Source organism: Myodes glareolus, chromosome 9 (assembly GCF_982192425.1).
Source record: "Myodes glareolus chromosome 9, mMyoGla1.1, whole genome shotgun sequence".
NCBI lineage: Eukaryota > Metazoa > Chordata > Mammalia > Rodentia > Cricetidae > Myodes > Myodes glareolus.
Window position 1 is genome coordinate 81,298,202 of NC_142034.1, and position 26,132 is coordinate 81,324,333.

General features: G+C 42.5%; 1 protein-coding gene across 4 annotated transcripts in view; it reads right to left on the reverse strand.

The window, feature by feature from the left end:
* The window catches only part of Atp10b (ATPase phospholipid transporting 10B (putative)), a 289,706-nt gene that overhangs the window by 71,777 nt on the left and 191,797 nt on the right, over positions 1-26,132 (reverse strand). For all 4 annotated transcript variants that reach the window (XR_015003547.2, XM_087910707.1, XM_085694856.2 and 1 more), the window contains one exon: positions 7,986-8,190. Coding sequence is in view for 3 of the 4 variants with exons in the window: in XM_087910707.1 (XP_087766833.1) it covers positions 7,986-8,190 (205 nt within the window). In the remaining variant the exon portion in view is untranslated. The remainder of the gene's footprint in view (positions 1-7,985; positions 8,191-26,132) is intronic.

Below are 26,132 nucleotides of genomic sequence, written 5' to 3' on the forward strand. Positions count from 1 at the left end.
TGTTGTTATGCATTTATGCTTGTTTTGTCTCTGTGTTTGACTGTATTTCTGTGCATATTTGTACACATGTATCAAGATACATATGCTTCTATGCATATATATATATATATATATATATATACACATCTGTATGCATGTGTGCATTTTTGTGCCCCAGGGGGAAAAAGTACAGGAGACAGCCTACTATAAAAAGGGACCAGCGATTCATAAAATCTAAGTAAAAAACAAAAAGAATTGGTTTTCTTTGGGTTGTTCTATCATTAAATTATCATTACTATTGTAAGTAATTATAACTTATACAACTTGGGTCTTTTCATGTGCAGGAAAGTTATAGCCAATTAAGAAGTAAAACCTACAACTAAAAGCATATAGAATTTAGCATTGTGGGAACAGCAAGGTACACAAGAGTTGAGTTTTAATTAGGACTAAAGACTATATTAAGTAGTTAAGCGTTACTAAAATTCAGTCTCTGACATTGCTTCCTCATCTCTAAACTATTTCCAATGTTTTGTTTTTCTAGAAGAGAAGGTTTCTATGACTGCTCATGAAGGAGACTGGTCAGCACAGTGGGTAAGGACTTGTCTGAAGTGGCAGGAAGATCTGTATATTTTGTGGAGATGAGGTCCAGTTAAAATTTTGAGTCCTGAATTTAATAGCATTATCAGCTCAAAGGCTGATTTTAGTGTTTTTTTTTAAAGTCTCAGTTCTATCTGCGCAACTGCACAGAAGTAATGACCGCAGAAGGCATAGGCGCCTCCAGCAAGTGCTTATTGTACTTTCTAAATACAAGTTCATATGGAGAAGAACCAGATCTATCAGAGACTATTGAGGCCATGTCAGGGAACGCAGGAGACACTTCTGCAGAGCTTTTCACTGGCTAAAGATGAACAAAGACAAAAACTGCATCGATTTAACACATGCCATTCCTGTTTAAATCTTTGAGTTTCCCTTTGCACTAAAGCAGAAAACCTTAAACTCACAGACATATTTGAAAGATGCTGAAGAAAAATTCATTTGAAAACTGGTAAATGAATGGGAATAATAACTTCTTCTGCATTTCCTGGACAGAAGACATGTTAGGAAAAACCAAATGCTCCATGAAAGAAATTAAATCAGAAAATCAGCACTTTAAAAATTCCATTGAATTTATGGATCTAACCAATCATCACCACCAACGGAGAGAAAAAAAAACAATCGTCTTATGTGAGATGTTCATATACTGCATGTGGTGGATAAATAAGAAACATTGTACATGGCTGGTGAATTTGAATACTTGGTACCCAGTTGGTTGTTTGGGGAGGCTCTGGAGCCTTTGGGCAGTGCAGTCTTGCTAGATAAAGGATATCACTGAGGGCGTGCTTGGTAAGACCTGTACAGTGTCTTGTTTTACTTTTCTCCTTCCTGTGTGTGGATGAAAAGTGATAATCTAGTTTCTTACTCTTTCCCTATGTCATGCCTTCTTGCCATAATGAACTCTATCCCTCGGGAACTGTGAGTCAAAATTAAATTCTTCCTTACGTTGCTTTTGCTCACTATTTTAAGATTGCAATAGAAAAACAACCACCACATCATGTTTCCTATGAACTCCCTCCCCCAATGCACAGTCCATTCTAATCTGATTTAGGTGCTGGATCAAATTTCCAATTTATAGAATATATAAGAAAGGGGAATGTGTTAATGATACCACAAGGACACAATAAAATCATAAAAAATCCAGGTTATGGGGACTTTTGTACAGTAAACAACTTTGCTGATTAAGCAACTTGATACCAACTGTGCAAGGAGACGAAAGAGCTAAATGGGAAACTCTAAAGTGGAAGAAATGTAAGACATTAACGCCAATATTTGGCCTGATTCAAACAAGCACACTGGTGAACAGTCAAGACCACTGACTAGAAAGTTAATACCAAAGAATTCTTGTGTTTTGCAGGGTTGATGATGGTGTGCGTGAAGAACCTAGCATTCTGAGATACACATTAGATATCTGCAGGAGAAACACTAAGACGTTGATGATTTCCTTAAAAATACCTTTCAGAGCTAAAGAAGGAGGGAGAATAGATGGCCAGGTCTAATTCTGTGTTGCTTGTTTAAAATAGATGCTGGTACATAAACATATATCTTCTCATTCTCTACTTTTTATATGTACTTGAAAATTTTCCCAAGAAGAGTCAGAAATGAAAAGTCTGCTCGAGTTTAATGTGAGTTTAGTCCCCCCAATGGCAGGATAATAGAGCTGCTACTACTTCACTTCTTATGGGCATCATAGAAATGCCCACCTCATGGGGTTTTGTGAGAAATGACAAGATATAATAGGCACAAAACACTTAGAAGACAATTCATTGTCCACAGCACAAGCTTGATTTGTTACACATTGGTGTCATATGGTATTATATATTGTTAAATAGGTCATATATCAAATGATCCAAGGAATGTAACCACTATTCATCAGGGATAAACTAGAAAGCACTAATATTCTTGATAGAAATTTTGAACAGCTTGTCACAGGCAAGACTCATTACCAAATTTCACATCTACTAGGAAAGAAGATTTTTCCTGGTTCCCAGGATAGGCAAGGTTGAGAGAGCGGGAAACCATCTTTTGTTGTCCTTGAGATTTTCAGATGATGAAACTTTTGCCCTTTGCTGGACCACAGCTCATTTGTAGGAGAGGGCTCTTGTTTCTAACTATGCTAAAGTCAGTACTTCCACTGCAGAGAAGCAATGATTGTTTCTAACTTAGTAGAGGTTTTGAAGCAATAACTATTGGCAGGGTGGAGCCTACAGTAGTTAAAAGCGAGGCTCAGCAAAGAGTTCAAAATGCAATTATTAATCAGTGTTGCCCTAGGACACCACTTTCCAAAGTTCAATATGAACGTGAATTGTCAGGGACTCTTGTTAAAATCACTTTAGTTTCCTATTGCCTAGTAGCTCTTAGAAGAAACTGAAATGGCCAGTCCACAATTGGGCTTGGCTTAGCATGTGCCTGATACAGGAAAATGATTGGATACATGCTTTGGTAGCACTTAGGTTTCAATAACTGTTGGTGGGGTGGAGCCTATAGTAGTTGTCGTTCAGATAACAGACAACCAAGAACATATTTGATCTAGAGTATTGATTAGGAGAATTCATTTCTGCTCCTTCCGATTTAATAACTTTTATATTTATCAAAATAAGAGGCACAGATAGTCATTTTCAGAGGCTTCACAATTTAGAATGTCACAAGTAAGTGAGGAAGTTTACTCCCTGGTCAAATCCTTTTGGCTGCTGGGCATAGAACTCTATATAATAATAACATTGAACTGTTTGCTTCCAACTCTTCCTTGGCAATGCGATATGGGACTTATTATTTCAAAAATAGGTCAATGATTTTGTGAATTCAAAAATGGCTCCCTAGGAAGATTCCAGTTAAAAATATAATGGCTTTGGCCTAATTTTAGTTCTGAGATAAAGGATTTGGACACCAAGTCCAGGCCTCACAGTGTCCTGAAAAGCAGACACTTATTAGACCTTCCCGATGTTTATAATTCCACTTGTGGAAAGAGAAGGAGAAACTATTGGTGTCAGGAGAATGATCGCCTTGCCCTATCAGGATCATGTCTGTACAAATCCAGATTAATGTCCCCTTCCACAAAGTTCCATAGAAACACAAATACGTATTTATTCTGAAAAATGCTCTTAGGGTCTTAACATTGGACCCCCCATGAGGATGGGGTCTATGGGGTACTAGCTTATTAGTTTGATTTGACCATGAGCCAAGATCTTGGGACAATATTGGGCATAGTTTGTCTTGGGAAATCCTTACCTAAAGAAGCCACCTTCAGTCTCTCACCATTTCAGGGCAATGAAAATATTATGGGAAGTGGGTACTTATAACAATTTCTGAGGTAAATAAAAGTCCTTTGTGGGAGACTAAGGGTCTCATGAACTATAGAAATTTAAAGGGAAAACTAACAAAAGCCACCAAGACTCATTATTCAAAACACCAAGTTCCTACACAAATCATGTTAGGAGGCATTCAAAATCTTCTGAGACAAAAGTGAGATGTGCCTTTCCTATGCTCTCTGATGAGGATAGTGATGCCCTCCGCACAGAGTGGATATATGGGCTTAAAGGATAATGTATTCAGAAGTGTGGCCACGCAGGAAGAAGCACATGGATTCATGGCAATTGGCAGGTGTCTCCCCCACCCGCGACTGCCAGACTGGAATGGTGTCTTTCCTTTGTTCCATTTTCAAGAAGGTGTCAGTGAGTTTATATCAAGACATCTTGGGGGGCTGTTTTCAAGTTATGCATGCACAGGTCCTGTAAATCATTGTTCCACTGTGGCAATGGGAGAGGGATAGTGATGTTACATTCTGAGTACCCACTATTTATCTGCAGCAAATCTCTAAGAGTGATCTCACCTTCTAATGGCAGTTCTGGGCTCTGTTCCTTGGAATAAGAAATTCTGTGCTTAAACAAATAAAAACCACTCACTCCTTTTCCTCCTTGTGGCTTATTAAAGGATCAGAGAAATCTGACAGGGAAGTATTTAAAACGCGTAGCCTGTTTTCTTCTGATCTCATTTATCTTTGCAGCATTCTCCTTTCTTGCAACTCTCATCCATATCTTTGTTCAGTACATTGGGGGAAACTCTGTGGGATGGCATTAGCAAATAGTAAATTCTGTGCATATCCAGAAAATTTATACATTAAAGATAGGGATAAACGGAGCAGAGAGCAGCCAAGACTCCCCCTGTCCAGAGAGTGGGCTGGGACTTAATCCTTTAATCCCCCTGCTTTATTCTTCTAGCAACCTGCTACTTATGTCTGGAAAGAATCTGTAAATGATAAATAAGTGCTTTCCTGTCTGCAGCCCTGTGCAAATGCAAGGTAACAGCCAAGGGCCAGGAAGGTGAGCTACCATGGACTTTAAGGACAAATGAAGGTTTGAATTCTGGTTCCAACTCTACCGCTAGGGGTGAAAGACGTGACTTATCTATGCCCTAGTTTCCTTATTGGTAAAATGAGGACGATGATGGTGTCCATCCATTGGGCTGTTGTGAGGACGAGTTAATCATGCAAAGTTCTAACCCTGGACTCAAGCTTATTATTGCTGTTAGTGGATCCCAAATGTTCTTGAGCAAAGGGAAATCAGAACAAGGACAAAGGGCTCCCGAAGCCAAGTCAATAAATCACCTTTCTTTCACGTATGAATTTACCTTTTTTAAGAAATGCCAAGTGCCCGATGAGAATTCAGGATGGGAATTAGAAATGCTTATTGAATGGAATGGTTGAGGTGCTAGAGTATGAAGGACTCTTTCACCCAGCTACACTTTAGTGAAATCCCAAAGTATCTGCTTGATATCCGAGAAATGGTCAGGAGCTGAGGCCAAAGGCAGAAGAGATGTCAATGGCTGAAGTTCAACAGCTTTGAAATAGGAGAGGAAGAAACAAGATTTCAAACTGGAAGAAGATGCTGAAGTCAGAAAGGGTAAAGCAGAGCTGTTTACTCAAACAGAAGTTTATTATTTCCAGATATAACTTAAAAGAGGAGGAATAGAATCAAAGATCGAGTCTAAGACACTTTTGCCTGAATCCAGACTAAGGCATCAGACTCACCTGTGCACAAGGTGTGAGTGTGTGTGACTCTTGCCATAAACTTTGGCTAGATAGGTTTCTAATCAAGGAGGTAGGTCACAGGGCCTCACATCCAGATCTAGATCGTTCCTGCCTGTCCCGACGGACTTTGTGACTGTACACTTGACTGCTGTCTTTTTCTTCATAAACCCTAACGTGATTCAGTGAATGGAGGAGGAAGAAGCCAAGGAAAGTGAAACTCAAGAGGCCAAGTCAGACCAATGGGGTTCAGAGAGCAAGAGGCCAAGAGCTGTGGTCCCTGCAGCAAGTGCGGTGACGATGGTGTGGTGAAGGTGGGGTCCAGTTCTGATGGCCACCTGTTGTGTGTGTAGTGCTCACCAAGCCTTTATTTTACTCCTTGCTTTCCTTATTCCAGTTCATGCTCACAGCAAAGCTATGGGACAACTGTTGCCAGTTCTGGCTCAAGTGGAGAGAAGACCAGATTTAGGGCGACTGTCAATCACATTTTGAAAACTGCTCATCAGGTCCAGTGGAGGAAGCAAGCTGAGGCAGAACACTCTGGTTCATCTTGAGAAATGGTGTGTATCATAGAACTGCAGCTTGTGAGACCCTCGGAGGAGTGGGACATTTGCTTTCTTTCTTCCAAATCCCCTGACTTATTTAATTTCTTCTTAGCCAAAAGCTGGCAGAATAAAAAGTGACATAATTCTCTTTTTCCATCAATAGAGAAAGGTGCCAGTTTGGAGATCAAATCTCATAAGGAGAATTTTAATAGAAAACCAGAATATCATACCCAATTAGCCAACAAACTGTTTATTAAAATCATTGATAGTAATAACTATTTACCAGTCTCTTTCAGCGTGATGTCCATGCCAAATAATCCAGGTCTATACCATTTAGTATTTAGAGCTACTCTAAAGAAAAGGTATTATTTTTGCCTTTTTTTTCTGTGATAAAGAAACTAAGATGTGAGAGGGTGACAACTTGTGTAAGACAGCTTATATATGACAGAACTTAGTAGTTAAGTCCAGTTCTGTCAAAACCTAGAGTCAGATTTGGTCACCCCCAAACTATCTGCCTTTCTTCTACCCTCCAGCACCACTGATGCTAAATGTAAAGAAATAACAAAAGTGTCAACGAGGGCTCTTTAACTTAGGAGATTAGCAATGTCAATAAGGTGGGTACACAAAAAGGAAAACTGGGGACTGGGAGATAGTTTAGTTGGTTAAGCACTTGCTGTGTAAGCATGAGGACTTGAATTTGAGCCTCAGAACTCACTTAAAAAAAAGAAGCTGAGCATGATATGTGCTTGCAATCCCAGCGGGGGAGAGGTAGAATCAGGTGGTTCCCTGGAGCTTCCTGGCCAGCTTGCATAGCCTGCTCAGCTCTAGACCCATGAGAGACCCCGTTTCAATAAACAGGTGGATGGCTACTGAGGATAGACCTGATGTTGTACACAGATATCTGTACACACACACACACACACACACACACACACACACGAGCACATGAAGAAAATGACTACTATTATCTTGCTGTGGTTGAGAAGGAGTCAAAGGGATATTGAGGATTCATGCTCAGATCTGAACTGGGCACAATGAGCAGGGTTGGCTGAGCACAGAGGAGAGGGTTGGCTACATTCGTGCTGAGCAGTTGTAGAACCTAGTTTTGAATACAAGGTCGGTTGTCCAAGTGAATGAGCTTAGTCATTACTTATGAACTCAGGCCTTCATCAAGTTAAAGACTTTTTTTTTTGGCCTCAGTGTCCTCATCTGTGATATGAGCATGATCGCTTCCTAGAGGGATGCTGGGAGGAGTGAGCTTCTAAAGAGGCACCTGCTATGGTGTGGGAGTGTTTTATGACTTATGCCTTCATCTGGTGCCCAATGTGGGGCAAATGGTACGGGACAATTGTATTCTGTTAATTATGTTTTAAATAAATACTGATTGGCCAATATCCAGGAAGGAAGTATAGGCGGGACAATGTGACAGGAAATAGAGGCGGGACAATGAGAACAGGAGTATTCTGGAAAGAAGGAAGCTTCCTCCACAGTCCTGTCCAGACACCAAAGATGCAGGATGTGACCTGCCCTGCTGAAAAAGGTACCAAGCCACGTGGCTAATATAGATAAGAATAATGGGTTAATATAAGTTATAAGAGCTAATAAGAAGCCTGAGCTAATGGGCAAATCATTTATAACTTATGTAGACCACTGAGAGATTTTCTTTGGGGACTAACCAGCTGTAGAAACTAAACAAAACAAAAATCCCAACAAGTAGCCGATTCCTCCTGTTACACTGCTATCTTCATCTCTCTTCCTTATAGTGTTAAGTTCAGCTTTCTAGGAAATGAGCTGCCTTCTTGCCTCTGACCTCACTATGTAAGATCATGTAGAAAGCACTTTACCTGCTGTGAGAAGCCCTTCACAACACGCCTCTGTTTGAGGTTGGTCTCTCCATCTAAGTTGGCAGTTTCCAGGTGACAGACTCCACTGGGGTCCGAGGAGAAGAGGAGAAGGATGTCTGCAGGGACGATCTCATTGCACCGCATCTGAACAAAGTCTCCCACGCGCACGTCCTGCCAGCGCTTTGGCATGTAGCTCTGCTCTTTTCTAAGGTGGGTGCAAAGAAGACAGGGGTCTCAGTGAGCTTTAAGAGTCCTTGGAGTGTTGCTTTATTTTAGGTGTCAACTTGCCACAATCTAAAATCACCAGGGAAAAGTCTCCATTGAGAAAATAGATAGATTAGATTGGCAATGGACATGTCTATAGGAGATTGTCTTTATTACTGGTTGAGCCAGCCCACTGTGGGTGACATCCTTCCTTGGATAGGGGTCTTGAGTGGTATTTGAGTAAAATAGAGGGGGCTTATTGAGTACTGACTAAAGAGTGAGTAAGCCAGGATCTACACATTTATTTTCTCCCTGCTTTTGACTGTGGATGTGGTACTTTAAGTTCTTGCCTTGACGTCCTCTGCAATAATGCCTGCATCCTGGAATTTTATGTCAAATAAATTTCTCTCTCCCCCAAGTCACTTTTGGTCATGGTTTATAAAATCCCATTAGTAAAAGGTCTGTCTTTGCAACAACTTAGAATTTTGAGCAATTACCAACTGTTGACCAGGTGTTGTGCTGAGCCCTTCCTTCCTGGCCAGAAGAATGCTTTAAGGGGAAGTTAACTGGGCCATTATATTACATGGCTAGTTATCACAGAAGAAAGCAAAGGTACAAAGACCAGAGATAGAGAGAAAGCTGTCCTTGATTATAGGGAGCCGAGAGGCAGTAAAACTGAGGATATTGGTCATTAAGAATGCATAGGAAAACACTGATAAAATGGAAAAAACCTAGACATTGAGAGCATTAGTAAGACGATACCAGGGACTTTGATGGCATGGGACCCACAATAACTGGAAAAGCCAAGGACTGAGGGAGTTGGAGGAAATGATAAACTTTCCCCCTTAAAATTATCAAACTTAGACAGCAGCAGTAGCAACAAAACTTGCCAATTTCATGTTTACATTGCACTCAATACTAATGTCAATATTTTATTCAGTTACATGACAGTTCATTGGTGTAGACATTGTATGAATTTCAAAAATAAAAGATCAAAAATTTTTTTCAAGTCTTATAAAACCTAAGCTGAAACCAAGCTTGTACACAGACTGATGTCAAAGCTTACAGCATTCACAGCTACTTCCTCCCAGCTGTTCTTAGAGCCTCAACTGTCCCATTCCCTCCTTCCCAATAGGACATCCCATTTACACAGAGCTCTGAGACCAGAAAGACTTCATTCTACCCAGTCAAGTATTTAACAAATTTTTCTCTTCTAAGTAATCCAGATGCCCATGTGTTCTACCTTTAAAAACTCTTTGAAAGTATCCCCAGGGTCCTATAAAGTCTTTGGGCCATGCCGAGCCACATCTAATGCCCCAGATGCCCTCGGTTATTCCTTGGATCATACAGTTTCAAGACCTAACCTAAAGGCACAGGCTCTTCCATAACTGCATTTCTAGTGTTCTTCTTTCAACATGGGATTTGAAACATGTGGTCTTTTATCAGAGCCCTGCCAGTTTGAAGCTGGCTTCTTTAAGTGTACCTAGACCTAGGGAGACAGCTCACATCTGTGCTGTATCCACACAGATGCTGAGCCCTCCTGGGCATGTTGCTGTTTCTCCTGGAATCTGGAGCTACCTGGGCATGGCAAGACCACGTCTAAGAGACGTGAATGAAAGTGCGTGAAGAGGATGCAGGCAGTGGTGTCTGCTCTTCTTGGGGTTCTCTGGAGAATTTCAGCACAGCCCTCCTAAAAGTCTATCATCTTTGTCATACATGGTCCCTACAGAAGACTCTCCCAGCTTGAAGAAGATCCTTTTGTCTGGAAGGCTGGCAGAAGACCTCATCAGTAAATAAGATCACCAGGGACACCAGGATTGGTGAATGGCCTTGCATCTCGAAGCTTCCACAGAGTCTCTGGAAATGCTCCATGACCCTAGGAACCTGGTACAGTGACCCTTATCTATGCCAGGGCAACAATGTCCACATGGCTCTGGAATGTGGGCAGTCTCTCTGTAGCGGTTCCTTAATATCTCCTTCTTCCGTGATAAAGTGGGTATCAGATTTTCATAAAACTTGATTATCACCATCTAAGCACCCACCGCACCTCATAGCTCTTCTTAGAAATGAAGACTAGGACAATCCTACCATCTTTAGTTTATTGTGCCATTTCACAGATGTATTTTAAAATGTGTTCATTTGTCTATTTAGCGTAGATAGTCATCTACCAAGATAGCTAGGGCAACTCAGCCCTGGGATCACCTGTCAAGTGCTCAGGTACAAGGCTCTTTAAAGACTATAGGATGCAGTAAAAAGACTTTCACAGAAGGAAGGAGGGGGTTTATTTTATACTTCTGTTTTTCTTTTTCATTTTTAAAGAAAGCAAACAAATGATTCTTAAATATTATAACAAACTTGCCTGAAGGAACCAAGGGTTATCCCCCTGTTTGTTTGCATCTCCCGTTCCTTCCTCCTGGTCTTTGGGACTGTGGGGTATCAGCTGATTGCCACATCTTCCACATTTATTCCACCTGGTGTGTGAGATCATGTTTGGGGATAACACCCCTGAATCTGAGCATCACCTGGATTGTCATCATTTTCAGAGCTCCTTCATCCTGAAGGTTGTGACAAATAGGCCAGTTTGGGTTGCCACATTCAGAGCAAAGCCACGTCAAGGCATCTCCACCAGAAAACAAATCTGCTATTTCCAATAAAGGTCTCCACTGCTAAGTATGGGATATAGGCCAGGATGATGAAAGATGGAAGACCTGGGAGGTTAATTTTAATTTTGGGTGTAAACTTAGGAATATATGTATGGACTGGAATGGTACTTTGTCAATCTTCATTATGACACAGGCATCATCAACCTTGGACCTCTTTATGGTACTACTTGGATCCCAATGAAGCCAGACAGGAAAGGGACATTCATGGTTCTTCCTGGGGGTTTGCCTCTTTACCTCCATTAAACAGCCTTCCCACTACTCTGCCAACCCCATCTTTCTCCTTCATGCTGTTTATGTGGCTTGGAGTTAGGCAACAATGACCTGCAAACAAAAACCCCAAACCCCCTCAACCTTTCCTCAAGTCTAGAAAAGAGGAATCTCAGCAAATTGATGCTCAGGCTTTGGAGTGAGGTTTCTGGATCAAGTTCCCAGAAACATTGTACTTCTCCAACAGGCCCTGGGCAGGGGGGCGGGGGTGACTGGAGTGCTGAGCTATTAGTGTTCATTAAAAAGTACTTTGGGGGATGTAGTTTAGTGTGGGTACATGGGACATTCCTTATTGGGTCCATCAGTTGAGAAATTTTATTTGTAGCAGTATTTTATTTTATAATGCTATGTTAAAGTAACCTAACCCAGCTATGTTATAGGATGACAGGCACATTTTACTGAACCTTTAGGGACACTGCCATTTCTCACTTGGCTACTTTGCTCTGGCTGTTCAGTGCTCTGGGGTACACTTCGCCACTTCATCTGTCAGCAGCATGTCTGAGGAGCAGCCAACGATGCCTAGCCCAAGGGTGTTCAGCCAAGGGAGGCGAGAAGTAGGAGAATTTAGCTGAAGCCCTAAAAGTGGCATGCTTCTACACGGAGGGACACTCAGGTGTGACCAGTTGCTGGCCAGGAGCCACCAGCTAGAGTCATTCCCTCATGAATATGGCCCCTTTGGAGCAGCTGCTCCGGGGGATGCGTGCATCGACTCTTGCCGGTCCCTCTGCTCCGAGAGTTCGCACCTGGGAGCTCACTGCTGTTTCAGTTTCCTGCAACGTTCGCTGCTGCTTAAAAATAAGATTCATGGCTTAGGTCAAAGACTCCATCTGGCACATTCTACCGTGAGGAGAAATTATGTGGTGTGGTGCTAAACAGCTTTCTGGGAGAGGACGGCCTTTTATTTTTTATTGTTTTTTAAATAGGTAAATAAATAGTAAGGGAGGTTGTAAACCAAGTGTATGGCATGTGGAAGTGGGAGAGGGGGAGAGATGGAGAGGAGAATGTTTGACTCCATTTCTCCTGTCACTAGGTTCTACATAAAGAACTGTGGGAGCTGGAGAAGACGAGACCTATCAGGAGGAGAAGCTATCTTATGGGACTTAGTGTTAACAGATGACAAACTAACCTGCGATGTCCTCCAGCAAGCTTAAATACCAAGTCCAGAATGCCCCAGGTGCGTAGGGACCACTGAGAATAATGAGGAGAGTCCATGAATTAAAAATGTGTTTGGGACAGTTTGGTAGTTGCACAAAAACAGACACAAGGGCAATGGAACCAAACTGAAGACTCTGACTTCATCCAAACACCTATGAACACCTGATTTTTGACAGAGAAGCCAAAATGATATAGTGGAAAAAAGAAAGCGTCTTCCACAAATGGTGGTCGCATAACTGAATGTCAACATGTACAAGATTGTAAATAGATCCATATCTATCGCCATGCACAAAACTCAAGTCCAAGCGGATCAAAGACCTCAGCATACATTTATTTACACTGAACCTGATAGAAGAGAAATGGGAAGTAGCCTTGAATGCATTGGCACAGGAGGCCACTTTCTAAATATAACACCAGTAGCATAGACACTGAGAGCAACAATCAATAAATGGGACCTCCTGAAACAACAAATCTTCTGTAAGACAAAGGACACAGTAAATAAAAAAAAAACAGCCTACAGAATAGGAAAAAGATCCAACAAACCCCTCATCTGACAGAGGACTAATCTTCAAAATATATAAAGAACTCAAGAAACTAGATATCAAAATATCAAATAATCCAATTTAAAAATGGGGTACAGACATAAACAGAGAATTCTCAACAGAAGAATTGCAAATAGCCAAAAGACACTTAAGGAATTGTTCAACATCCTTAGTTATCAGGGAAATACAAATTAAAAGGACTCTGAGATACCATTTTACATTGGTTAGAATAGCTAAAAGCACTGAGTACAGTCTATGTTGGAGAGGATATGGAATAAAGGAACATTCATCTACTGCTGGTGGGAGGGCAAACTTATACAGCCACTTTGGAAATCAGTATGACAATTTCTCAGAAAATTGGGAATCAATCTATCTCAAGATCCAGCATTACTATTCTTGGGCATATACTCAAAGGCTGCTCAATTGTACCACAAGAACACTTGCTCAACAATGTTTATAGCAGCATTATTTGTAACAGCCAGAACCTGGAAACAATCTAGATGCCCCTTACCTGAAGAATGGATAAATAAAATGTGATACATTTACACAACGGAGTATTACTCAGCTATAAAAAAATGACATCTTAAAATATGCAGGTTAATGGATTGAAATAGAAAAAAATCATCCTGACTGAGGTAACCCAGACCCAAAATGACAAGCACTGTATATATTCACTCGTAAGTGGATACTAGCTGTAAAGTAAGGGGTAACTAAACTACAATCCACAGCTCCAGAGTAGCTAGGTAACAAGGAGGATCCTAAGAGGGATGCATGGGTCTCCCTGGGAAAGGGAAATAGATGAGATCTCCTGGGTAAACTGAGGGTGGAGGGGCAATAGAGGGGTGATTGGGGGCTGAGAACATGAGGGAATGGCATGGTTGAGATGGAAGAGGGATGGAGCGGGAAAGCAACGAGAGATATCTTGATAGAGAGGCCATTATGGGTTCAGGAAGAAATCTGGTGCTAGGGAAATTCCCAGGAATCCACAGGATGACCCAAACTAAGACTCCTAGCAATAATGGAGAGGGTTTCTGAACTGGCCTTCCCTTGTAATCAGATTGGTGACTGCCCTAATTGTCATCATAGAGTCTTTATCCATTAACTGTTGGAAGCAGATGCAGAGATCCACAGCTGAGCACCAGGCAGAGATCTGGGAGTCCAGCTGAAGAGAGGGAGGAAGGATTATATGAGTTGGGGGGCGTCAAGATCATGACAAAGAAACTCACAGATACAGCTGACCTGAACTCTTGAGAACTCATGAACTCCAGACCGATACCTGGGTTGCCTACATAGAACCAAACTAGGCCCTCTGTCTGTGGGCAACAGTTGTGTAGCTTGGTCTGTTTGGGGTGGCCCTGGAAGTGAGACCAGGTGCATCCCTAGTGCATGAGCTGGCTTTTGGAGCCCATTCCCTATGGTGGGATACCTTGCTTAGCCTTGATGCAGGTGGGAGGGTTTTGTCCTTTCTCAACTTAAAGTGCCAGGCTTTGTTTACTCCCCATGGAAGGCCTTACCTTTTCTGAGGAGTGGATAGGACTTTGGGGGTGGAGGGGAGAGAGAGGAAGGGAGGGAAAGAAAACTATGGTTGGTATATAAAATGAATACAAAATTTAAAATAAAAAGAATGTGTTTGGTGTTTGAGGACATGGCTCAATTATTGAATTTATACTGTTCTCGCAGGGAACCCTGGTTTGATTCCTAAGATCCATGTCTGCTAACATCCATGTCTGGCAGTTTATAACTACTTATGATTATAGCTCCAGGGACTCAGACACCCTTTTCTAGCCTGGACAGTAACCTGCATTCATGCTACCATACCCAAAATACACACACACACACACACACACGAGAGAGAGAGAGAGAGAGAGAGAGAGAGAGAGAGAGAGAGAGAGAGAGAAATGAAGTAAAATTGTTTTTCTTTAAATGAGCATGTTTGAATCCAGTTTTCATTGAGCATTGTCTGTGAAAACATAGTCAAATTATACAACTTCTCAGACCCTGTATTTCTTTTTAAAAATTTATTTATTTTTTCATATATTGTATCCCAACAGCATTTTCCCTTCTTCCTCTTCTCCTAGTTCCTCTCCCCGCCTCCTCTCTCCCTTGGATCCATTCCTCCGTTTCTCTTTAGAAAAGAGCATGCCTCCAAGGGGCGTCAAACAAACATGCCATGAAAAGTTACAATAAGACTAGGCACATACACTCAATTCAATGCTGGACAAGACAACCCAGATGAAGAAAAGGGTCCCAAGAGCAAGAAAAAGAGTCAGAGATACCCCTGCTCCCACTGTTAGCCCATAAGAAGACCAAGGTACACAGCCATAGCTTATTTGCAGAGGACCTAGGTCAGAACCATACAGACACCAGTCTCGGTGAGCCCTTTATGAACCCTGGTTAGTTGGGTATGTGGGTTTTCTTGTGGTGTCTGTGCCCCTCTGGAGCCTACAATTCTTCCTCCCTCTCTTTTGCAGTGTTCCCTGAGCTCCGCTTTTTGTTTGGCTGTGGGTCTCTGCATCTTGTGCTATCATTTGCAAGATGAAGTCTCTCTGATTATTATGTTTCTCATTGACTCCCCCCCCACCATCATGTTTGGTTCTATCCTACGTCTCTGGGCTGTCCAGTCTGTGGTTCCTGGACCTCCAGAACCTGTATTTCTTTATCTGCATTCCCTCCCTCATAGGGTTGTGGAATGACGACTAAGATAGGACCCACATGAGGACTGCGTTTAGGGCTTTGCGCTCAGTGCTCATTGAACATGGCTTTCTTCAGGATGCTGAGAGAAAGGATCGTTCCTGGTAGAGTGAGGGCTTCTCACTCTTCTTGTCCCTCACACTTTCTTCTTCATGCTGGTTCACACTCACAATTACATTCTATGGTTGACCATGTCTGTAGCTCTACCCCTATTCTTCAGGTGAAGACGCCGAGGCTGGGACAAGTGGAGAGGTCTGGCGAAGGGGCAGAGTGAGAAAGCTCAGGCTAGACCCGCTCTGGTTTCCGTAGCCTGTGGCTGACTCAGGCCTGCTTATAATGCTCAGATTTTTGGGAAGTTGAGTGTGGAGGCAGAGGCATATGGAATCATATTTAGAAGCATTGGAGTTACTTGGGCTGCATTTGAAGGACAGTTCTAACTCTTACACATTGTATAGCCTTGGGATATTACTGCTCTTCTTTAGGTGTGTTGTGTCTTCATGTGATCGCAGGTGCATGTATTTGTGCATGTGTGTGGAGGTCAGAGATCAACCTCTATTGTCACTGCATAAGTGTTGTCTACCTTTTATTTTTGAGAAAGGCTTTCTCATTGGTCGGCGACTTGTCATGTAGGATAGGCTATATATCCTGTGACCCTCAGCCATCTTCCTGTCTTAGATTACAAAAGTGCCATCATGCCCAGATTTTTTGTGGCTTCTGGGGATCAAACTTAGGTCCGCAAGCTTATAAGAAACACTTTATTGGATGAACTACCTTGCCAGCCCCTAGTTAACCTGACCTTCAGATTATTCAAATGTGATGAGGGAGTTTTGGTAGTTGTAACTCAAAGCTTTCTGCACTTGTATTTATAGCTGCCAACCTTCTCCTTGTAGTGGTTTCTAGATTGGGGCAGAATTGAGCATTGCTGTAGAAACCGAGAACTAGAAACCATAGCAGCTGTCTATTTTATTAGCAGATACAAATGAAGTATGGGGTTTGGGGACTGGAAGGAATGTCTGGTGATAGAGAGTAGGGTTTGAAAAGGGTGGTGTGGTTTTAGCTCTTGACCTGGTCCCAGTGAATGACACTGAGGCTGAAGGAATACCGTTAAAGAGCCTGGACCTAGGACAGAGGGTGACAGGACCACTTTCTTCCTACCTTACAGGTCTTTACTGTCTATACTTGCTTGTTTGACACAGACCGCAGAGAAGGAGTCTTTTAGACATGGAGGAGTTGAGGAAACTCTATAAAGGAGCAGCTGAGGCAGAGGGACAGAGGGAGGTGGAACCATGTCTGGACTGGAGACACTGTGGGATGTAAGTGACATTCCCCACACTAGAGATGCCTAGATCCAACCAGGGCTACTGGGGTTTGGCCTAAGAGGACCCAAAATCTAAATTAACAGGTGGAGGCTGAGAATCCCTAACAAGGGAACATTTGGGTTAGCATCACCCTGTTCTCATCCACAGGCTCTGGAAGCCTGGTCATACCAGGGTCCCATGTGTACACTAGGTGTTAAAACTCCAGGCTTGGTGATGGTACCCATCTCTAACCTCACTGACTATGTAGCTACATTCAGAAAAAATAACTTAGGATATCATTAAGAGGTGATGGCCACAGGCACACCATGCCTCACAGGACAGGGAGTCACAGGAGCCTTTCTTATTGCAAGGCCATGGTCACTGGGTTATGAAAAACCAGCCTGGGGTGTCTGAGAGCACATAGCTCACTGTGTGTGAACCTTATCTATCCTCAGCAGATCCAAATCCCACCTCTCTCTTTTCACCCCAGGCTGTGAACATCAGTGGTCCGTGGCTTATTGGCATGCCTGCTTGCACATCGAGCTCCCGTCGCCTTATTGTTTCATGCCCCTTTTATTTCCACTAGGTTATGACCTTGATGAGAGTTGGGAAAGTCTACATTTATGTGCCTACAATTAGGTGAGTTAAGTGTTTATTAAATATAATGTTCTATAGATTCATCTTGAATAGTTCATAAAGGAGAAGCTTTTTGAAGTCATTTTGACAATTAGTCATGACAGACTCCTCACTGAAGACTTCTAATAAAAATATGATCGCAAAATCCCAGCAAAATTCTTCACAGTCCTCGAAAGAACAATACTCAACTTCATATGGGAAAGCAAAAAACCTAGGTTCGCCAAAACAATTCTGCACAATAAAGGAACTTCTGGAGGCATCATAATCCCAAACTTCAAACTCTACTACAGACCTACAGTACAGAAAACAGCCTGGTATTGACATAAAAACAGACAGGAGGACCAATGGAACTGAATCGAAGACCCAAATATCAATCCACATACCTACAAACACCTGATTTTTGACAAAGAAGTTAAAAAATATAAAATGGAAAAAAAACCATATTCAACAAATGGTGCTGGCATAACTGGATATCACCATGTAGAAGAATGAAAATAGATATGGATATACTAGGTGTTAAAACTCCAGGCTTGGTGATGGTACCCATCTCTAACCTCATTGACTATGTAGCCACATTCAGAAAGAATAACTTAGAATATCATTAAGAGGTGATAGCCACAGGCACACCATGCCTCGCAGGACAGGAGCCTTTCTTCCTGTAAGGCCATGGTCACTGGGTTATGAACAACCAGCCTGGGGGTGTCAGAGAGCACACAGTATATCCACATCTATCGTGATGCACAAAACTCATGTCTAAATAGATAAAAGACCTCAACATAAAACCAACCACACTGAACCTCATAGAAGAGAAAGTGGGAAATAGCCTTGAATGTCTTTTCACATGAGTCCACTTAGTCCAGTAGCACAGAGACTGAGAGAAACAATTAGTAAATGGGACCTCCTGAAACTGAGAAGCTTGTGTAAAGCAAAAGACATGGTCAACAAGACAAAACAGTAGCCTATAGAACGGGAAAAAAAAGTCTTCACCAACCCCAGATAAGACAGAGGGTTGATCTCCAAAATATACAAAGAACTCAAGAAACTGGTCACCAAAAGAACAAATAGTCCAATAAAAAACGGGGTATGAACCTAAACAGAGAACTCTCAATAGATGAATCAAAAATGGCTGAAAGACAGTTAGGGAAATGTTCAACATCCTTAGCTATCAGATAAATGCAATCAAAACAACTCTGAGATTCCATCTTACACCTGGAAGAATGGCCAAGATCAAAAACACTGATGACAGCTTATGCTGGAGAGAGTATGTGGTAAAGGGAACACTCCTGCATTGCTCATGGGTGTGCAAACTGGTACAGACACTCCGGAAATCAGTATGGCAATTTCTCGGAAAATTAGGAAACAACCTAACTCAAGACCCAGCAATTCCACTTTTGGGCATATACCCAAGAGATGCTCAATCATACCTCAAGGACATATGCTCAACTATGTTCATAGTAGCATTATTTGTCACAGTCAGAACCTGGAGACAACCTAAATGTCCCTTGACCGAAGAATGGATAAAGAAGATGTGGTGCATTTGCACAATGGAGTATTACACAGTGGAAAAAATAATGACATCTTGAAATTTGCAGACAAATGGATGGATCTAGAAAACATCATATTGAGTGAGGTAACCCAGACCCAGAAAGATAATTATCATATGTACTCACTCATAAGTGGCTTTTAGACATAAAGCAAAGAAAAACCAGCCTACAATTCACAATCCCAGAGAACCTAGACAACAACGAGGACCCTAAGAGACATACATGGATCTAAACTACATGGTAAGTAGAAAAAGATAAGATCTCCTGAGTAAATTGGGAGCATGGGAATCATGGGAGGATAGAAAGGGAGGGAGGAGGAAGGGAGGGGAGTGGAAAAAATATATAGCTCAATAAGAGCAATAAAAAAGAAATGTTTAGTTATATGTGGGATTGTAGGAATAATTTGCTTTCCCCTGTAATATGTACAGTGTTTAATCATGTAAGGAAATGGGAAGCATTTTTATTTGTATTTATTGTAATCATTCTCTTAAACAATAGAATTCAACCATATTGTGATTTTTATATTGCTTGAAAGATTTTGCAGGGGTATATACATATATACACTGTCATAGAAAAAAAATAAAGACACAGAAGAAGGGAAACATCAAGGTAGAAGAACAGAACTGCAAAAGAATAGAGTATAACAAGCAACAGAAAGAATAATAAAATAAAGAACTATGCTTTGACTCTTGGGGGAAAAAAATCTGATCTCACTGTGTTAGTTGACATGTATGGAGTGCCTAAAAAGATCATAGCTGACCATATGATGACATATGACCAGACATATGTGACCATTTATCTGCCTAATTAGGAGACAACTTTTGTTATTACCATTTTCCCTCTCTTTTTAGATGAGAAAAATAGGGCCTCAGAGGGGTTACCTAATTCAGGTAAAATCACATAGGAATGTCTAACAGGACCTGTGAGTTGCAGTGAGGGGCACCATAGCTTAACAAGGAATGGATGCTTTGTTTGGAAATGAGTTACATGGTAGACGAAGCTGAAAGGGACAGAAGCCTAACTAAGGCTAAATGAGAACATGGGTATCACCTTCTAGCGTCCTGAGCCCAGTAACGACAAGGCAGAGGCTATGAATCCTCCCGTGCTGACACACAAATCATCTCTGATGAGAAGCGTGCTGAGCTTCAGGGACCCCTGAACTGTTGTTTTATGACTCCCCTGCCCTTTGGGGTCTAAGGTGCTCTCTTCTGAAACAATAAGCTGAACTGGCCCAAGTGGTGTTTAGGTTTATAGTCCTCTGTGAACACATGGCAGGGCAGAAGGATGAGCGTGCAGATGGAGACACTTGCAAGATGGGCACTGGGTTTGCCAAACGTGAAATAAATACCTGGCCATGAACACCACGTTCTGTTGGTCTTGTTGTGACTTCCAGCCTGTGGGAATTTTCGTAGTCACACTTCAGATGACCCTGAACGCCTCTCTGCTGTCTGCATTGTTCAGATTCTCTCCTGACACATGTTTTTCTGTATGTTGGGGCTTGAAGCAAGTTCCACAGATAGTTTTTTTTTTTTCCTTTTCTCTCATGTGTTTTCCATCTCCAGTCATTTGCCTTTCTTTCGGTGATTCCTGGCTGTTAAGGTTCTAGCAGTCTCTTCAGCAGTATTTTAGCTAATATTATGGAAGTACTGCTGAATGCCAGACACAATGCCAAGCATTCAGTACATGCTAATTTGTGCTAGCTTACTTAGTACAGAAGCAACCCCAGGAAGCTGTTTATGGCTGAAGGGAGGTTGATGGTGGTATTTTGATGTTAGGATAGCTCTTAAAAAAAAAAGCCTGAATTCTGTTCTGCTCATCCCAGTCCCACTTTTTGGTTTTTCTAGAGTCACCTCTCAGAGAATAATGGCAAGATGTGGACCACAGCATCGTCTTCGAGGAGTTTCACACACCTGACGTTCTCATGCTCAGACCATTTTATAAGTCATGCTAGACCAAGTGTCTTAGGGCCTGGGCTAGGTGAGGACAGGTGTGGTCTTCCCCAAACCTGATACTCAGTGTGGAGATGTTCAGACATTGAAACAAGGGCTCATGTGATACAGTAACTGTCAGGGTGGGCAGTTCTGATCAAGTGCAGATTTGATGTGGAGTCTTTGTAAGACTGTTTTTCTTCTTCCCCTATCCTTTCTGCGGCCATGTGTTCTACAGTTTGTCTCCATAGCAATGCTATTTCCAAGCCCTCTTGCACGTCATCTGCCCATTTTCTCAGGCAATAGACTTTAGGCAGAATTATGGTCATCATTTAAAGGGGAGACCGGTTGGGCATGATTATTGAAATGGCTCTATTTATGTCATTAGATAATTAGCAAAACAATCAGTGTCAACTTAGTACTATCCCTAGGCTATCCACTGTGGATGCAGGCAGGACAGACAGCCATCAAAGGCCAGTACCAGTGGCTGGCCTCCCTCTTCCACACACGGAATTATCTTGTCATCGAAGCAGTCACCTGATTCCCAGAAGGAAGACTCGTCACATTCCACTAAAGTGTCAAACTGAGGAGACAGTCCATTTGTAAAACGAAAGCTCAGCCTGTAAAACCCTTCCTAGCCAAGCCTGAGGACCTCAGTTCAGGTAATCCGTCATCAGCAGAGCTGATCATTAGAGCCCACTGCTCAGCCAGCCTAACCGATTGGTGAGCTCCAGGTTGAGTGAGAGACACTGGTTCAAAAAACAAGGGGCGGGGACAATCAAGAAATACACCCAACTTTGACTGATGAAAAGCAAGTGTACACGTATAAACCTGCATGAGCACGTGTTCTTACTAACATGCCTATGTACTGAAAATACACACACACACACACACACACACACACACACACACACACACACAGAGCAAGGAAAACCAGGTCAGTGTTCTCTCATTTCTTCTCATTTTTTTTTAAGGCATTTCCTGGTACTCCCTGATCTTTTGCGAACTAAAACACGTAACCTTCAGTTGATGTATGACCAGCCTCCGAAATGAATGGCCCTCCCTCGGCCTGGCTGAGCATTTCTCAGCATGCTCCCTGAAGGGTCACCTCTCTGAGAATGGCCTCCATCGGTCGTGACACCTCATGCAGGTAGATGAATCCCTACATTCTCTATAGTAGCATGTCTCCTGCCTCCTTGTATACAGGGCACCAAAGTACATGGGGCGTTATAACTGTTTGTAATCATCTCCTGTACCCTGGACGGAGAGCCCCTTGAGGACACGCTGCCATGATGGTATCCATTCATCAATTAATATATGCCGAACAGGAGCTGGAGAAGTGGCGTAGTTTGGAAATATCTGCCATACAAGCAGTAGTACCCGCGTTTAGATTCTCAACACCAACATAGAAAGGCAAGTGTGGGTGTACATGCTCGAAACTCTTGCACGCGGTGGGCAGCTACAAGCGTATTCCCAGAGGTTGATGGACAGCCTGTCAAGTCAGTAAAGTGCTAGGTTCCAGTGAAAGTCCCTGTCTAAAAAAAATTTGAAGAGCAGTAAAGGAAGACATCTGCTGTCAACCACTGGCCTCCATACACTTATGTACGCAGGTGCATACTCAGACATATACTATACACATGCACACACACACACACACACACACACACAACACACGTGTACACGCATGCACGCATGCATTTGGCTGAACAGGTGAATAACCCGGTGACTGACTGTTGTAACTCAGGGTGGACTTTGTTTCATTTCAATCTGGGGATGAATCCTCTTCCAATTCCCTCGGCTCACATTCCTTCTCCTGTGCTGGGTGTTTTCTGAATACCAATACAATTTCCCTAAGCTAGCTGGAAAAAATACAAGCCTCTTGCTGGGTATGGTTTCTGGATTCATTAAACAGAGCCCTGGGAGAAGCTAAGCTAATACAATTCTGAAACTAATCTCCCCTCCAAGTCATTCCATAAATCTGATTAATGGGTCACCTCTCGACCATAAGCACCCTTGCTATATTAAAAGAAAATGCTCTAACAGGATTGTAATTCTGTTAACAAGGCTTCCACTGTTCGCCAAAGCCGTTTCCTCACAGTAGAAACGAGTCTAGACTGGATGATGCATGGGATTAGATAGCAAGCAGAATTCTACGGGCCTCTGTGCTTAATTGCAAAGAAGAGAACGGAGTAGAAAAGGTGCCAGTTTCTCAGATGAGAGAAATCAGAGGGAAGAGTCAGACACATACTTCTGGGTGTCCCTCAGAAGACACTGTCACTTTCTCAACTCTTGAGTTCTTTGCTATCTTATCCTGTGTCGTTCATCTCTGGCAACAGGACAGGCCCCTTGGTATCCATGTGTTCAGATAATCATTAACATACAGGCAGCATTTCTGGCTTCTCCTGCCATGGTTTTTCGCAGAACTTGTATACTTCAGTGTCAGACAAACTTCAGGGGCATCTGGGGCAGGGTGTCCCAAGGTTGGCATGTTCCCACTAACAGATGGAAAGCAACGGACCAAGAAATGGAGCTTTAAGTGACAGAGATGAGGCCATGGAAGTGGCCTCTGCAATGTCCGTTTCTCTTTCTTCGAAGTTATTTGATTTGGGTTTTATTTCTTCTTAGAAAACATGCCTGGGTTCTGTGGATAAGAACCTTTCCTCAGGCATAATTGATTTTCATCATCTGATTTCCTGCTCCCAGGGATTGGGTCAGGGTGGGCATGTGATCCGATGGGGGCCACCGAGATGTAAAGTGGTTCAGAGTAAGTTACTTCTCCTGACCTTTTATGAAAGCCACCGGAAATACCTTTCTTTGTGCCTATGTGGGATATTAGAAGTACTTCTGAGTGCAGACCCTGCATTAGCTCTTCCCTTATCCCGGGGCACAACTGTCTGAGGGTTCAGATGACAAAGACGGGAAGGAATCTAGAGGCTGTCTGAGTACTAGGTACTTGCTCGCCGCCAGTCACCTGCGGCAGTTTAAGCCTTCATAATCCCTCATTGTGGAAATCTCTGTGATTGAGGTTTCTGCCCCTGGCAGGAGAAAACAACTGAGCCAACACGGTACTGGACATGCTGCTTGCTGAGGGTTGTACCTGACTTATAATTATGTTCCCTGTGTTATTAGACCCAAGAACATGTTCGGTGACTGTAGGCTCTGTTTGTTTGTTTGTTTATTTTCCCCAATACTATACCTCACAGGACCTTATGAAAGCAAAAACTGGAATGGAGAAATTTAAATGGCTTTCCCAGCCTAATCATAGTTGGCTGAGGACCTGAGCCTAGAGGGCAAGCCGTGGGCTCTCCAAGCCTGGTGTCTTCTCAAGGTCATAGCCCCTTCTGTCCAAAGGCAACCCTTCACGGAGGGGCGACCTTGGGAGAACACAATTATTCTTTTACAAAGACTTCTGATGTCTTAGACATTATAAAGCAAAAGTATGAAAATTAGACGTTCCCAGGCGGAGCAGAACCTTAGGTCACACAAACTAAATCTGAAGAATTTGCATAATTATGTCATTAGCAACCCTTGCGAAGGTGCAGTGGGTAGCTAAAGACGGTTGGAGAAATGGGGATTTGAGAGCCAAGATTGTAGCCTCCAGTATGTTACCCTTTCTCAGATAAATAAGCCCCATCCGTGTTTGCATATACAATTCTAATTAAATGCAGCAGGATGTCCCCCCTCCCAAAACAAAAAAAGATATAAAACTACAAGTGAGGGATGGTTGGGAAGAAGGCAGTCGATAGGAGGAGGAGGGGAATAAGAAAGAATGATGGTGGATATAATTAAAGTAATATGTATATATAATTATATGCAGTCAAAATAACATAATACATATATGTATATATATCTATATATATGTATGAAATTGTAAAAGGATAACTGAATTTGAAATAATAAAGATGCAATAACTGTAGTTTCCCTAAAGAGCTCAGGTAATTTGGTCCACTCAGCACTGGGCTGTATTTCTCCTTGGAACAAAGCATGTTGTTAGCTGAGTAGTCAGCTCTGCGGTGAGGTGAACCCTTCTGGGCTTGACCCTTGGAGGGCCCATGATCCCTGTTACATCCCAACACGATTGCCAGTCTGGCCCCCATAGTCAGTTATCTTGTTGTCATTGAGCAACGTGAAGTTTTATTAATTAATTCAAAGTGTACAGGTTTCTTTACTGTGTGCCTTTGCTTTGTCAACCATGAGCTACAGGATGTGAGGACCAGCCAAGGGATATTTTGGGGCAGGATATCTTAGGAACAGTCCTTCAGAAACACTGAATTCTCCTTTTGTTCTGCCTGCCAGCGAGTGGTCAAGCTAACACCTTTTCAAAATTCTTTTTTTTTTTTGAAGTGTGTTCTCATATAGCTCAGGTTAGCCTTGAACTATATAGGCAAGGTAGCCTTGAACTCCTGACTCTCCTGCCTTAGCCTCCCCAGGGCATGAGATTACAGGCATGTGCAATCATACCTTAGCTATTAGACATATTTAATAGATAACCGTTCTCTTACCTATTTCACTATTGCCTTGTTTTCCCCAGGTTATTTTGAGAACAGAACAATAGGACGTTCTGGCTCTCAGCACAGGTGAGTATGCCCTCTGATCAGCGTTGGGATTAGTGCCAAGAAGAGGCTCATTACTCTGGGATATTCTGGCAGAGCAGGAAGAACAGGACTCCCATTCCTCTGGAGGGGCCCAGCTGCCTGCTTGCCTTTGTGCCCCCGTGCTTGAACAGCAAAGAAGAAAGGCAGTGACAAAATGCGAGATGGGTGGGTTGAGGTCACTGAAAATGGATGCTTTCCCTGTACAGAATGGTTTTCCACCCAGGCAGCTCTTTCTCCCTCTCATTTTGACAGCCCGTCCACATCTCAGCTATAGCTGACCACTGTACTCACAACAGTCATGGCAATTAGATCTAGCTGGGAAAGGAAAAAAAAATCCCTCAAATTACTTTTTCTAGACATATAACTGTGGCCCTGCCAGCAAAGATGGGCAAAAACTCAGTGTCCCTGAGTGGGGAGCATGGGTTCCACTTAGGAGTTCTCTGTATGTCACAGTTTCCCTGTAGGCTTCCCCGGGTGGAGAACTTCGCTACTAATAACCTCCCATAACCCAGTTCCAGTAGCTTCAAAGTAATTCCCTTTCATGTCTGCCAGGGACCAGGGCAACAGAAAAAACCTCTGCTGGTGCTATTAAAAAAGCATAGAGGCTCTTTGTCCCCCTCTCAG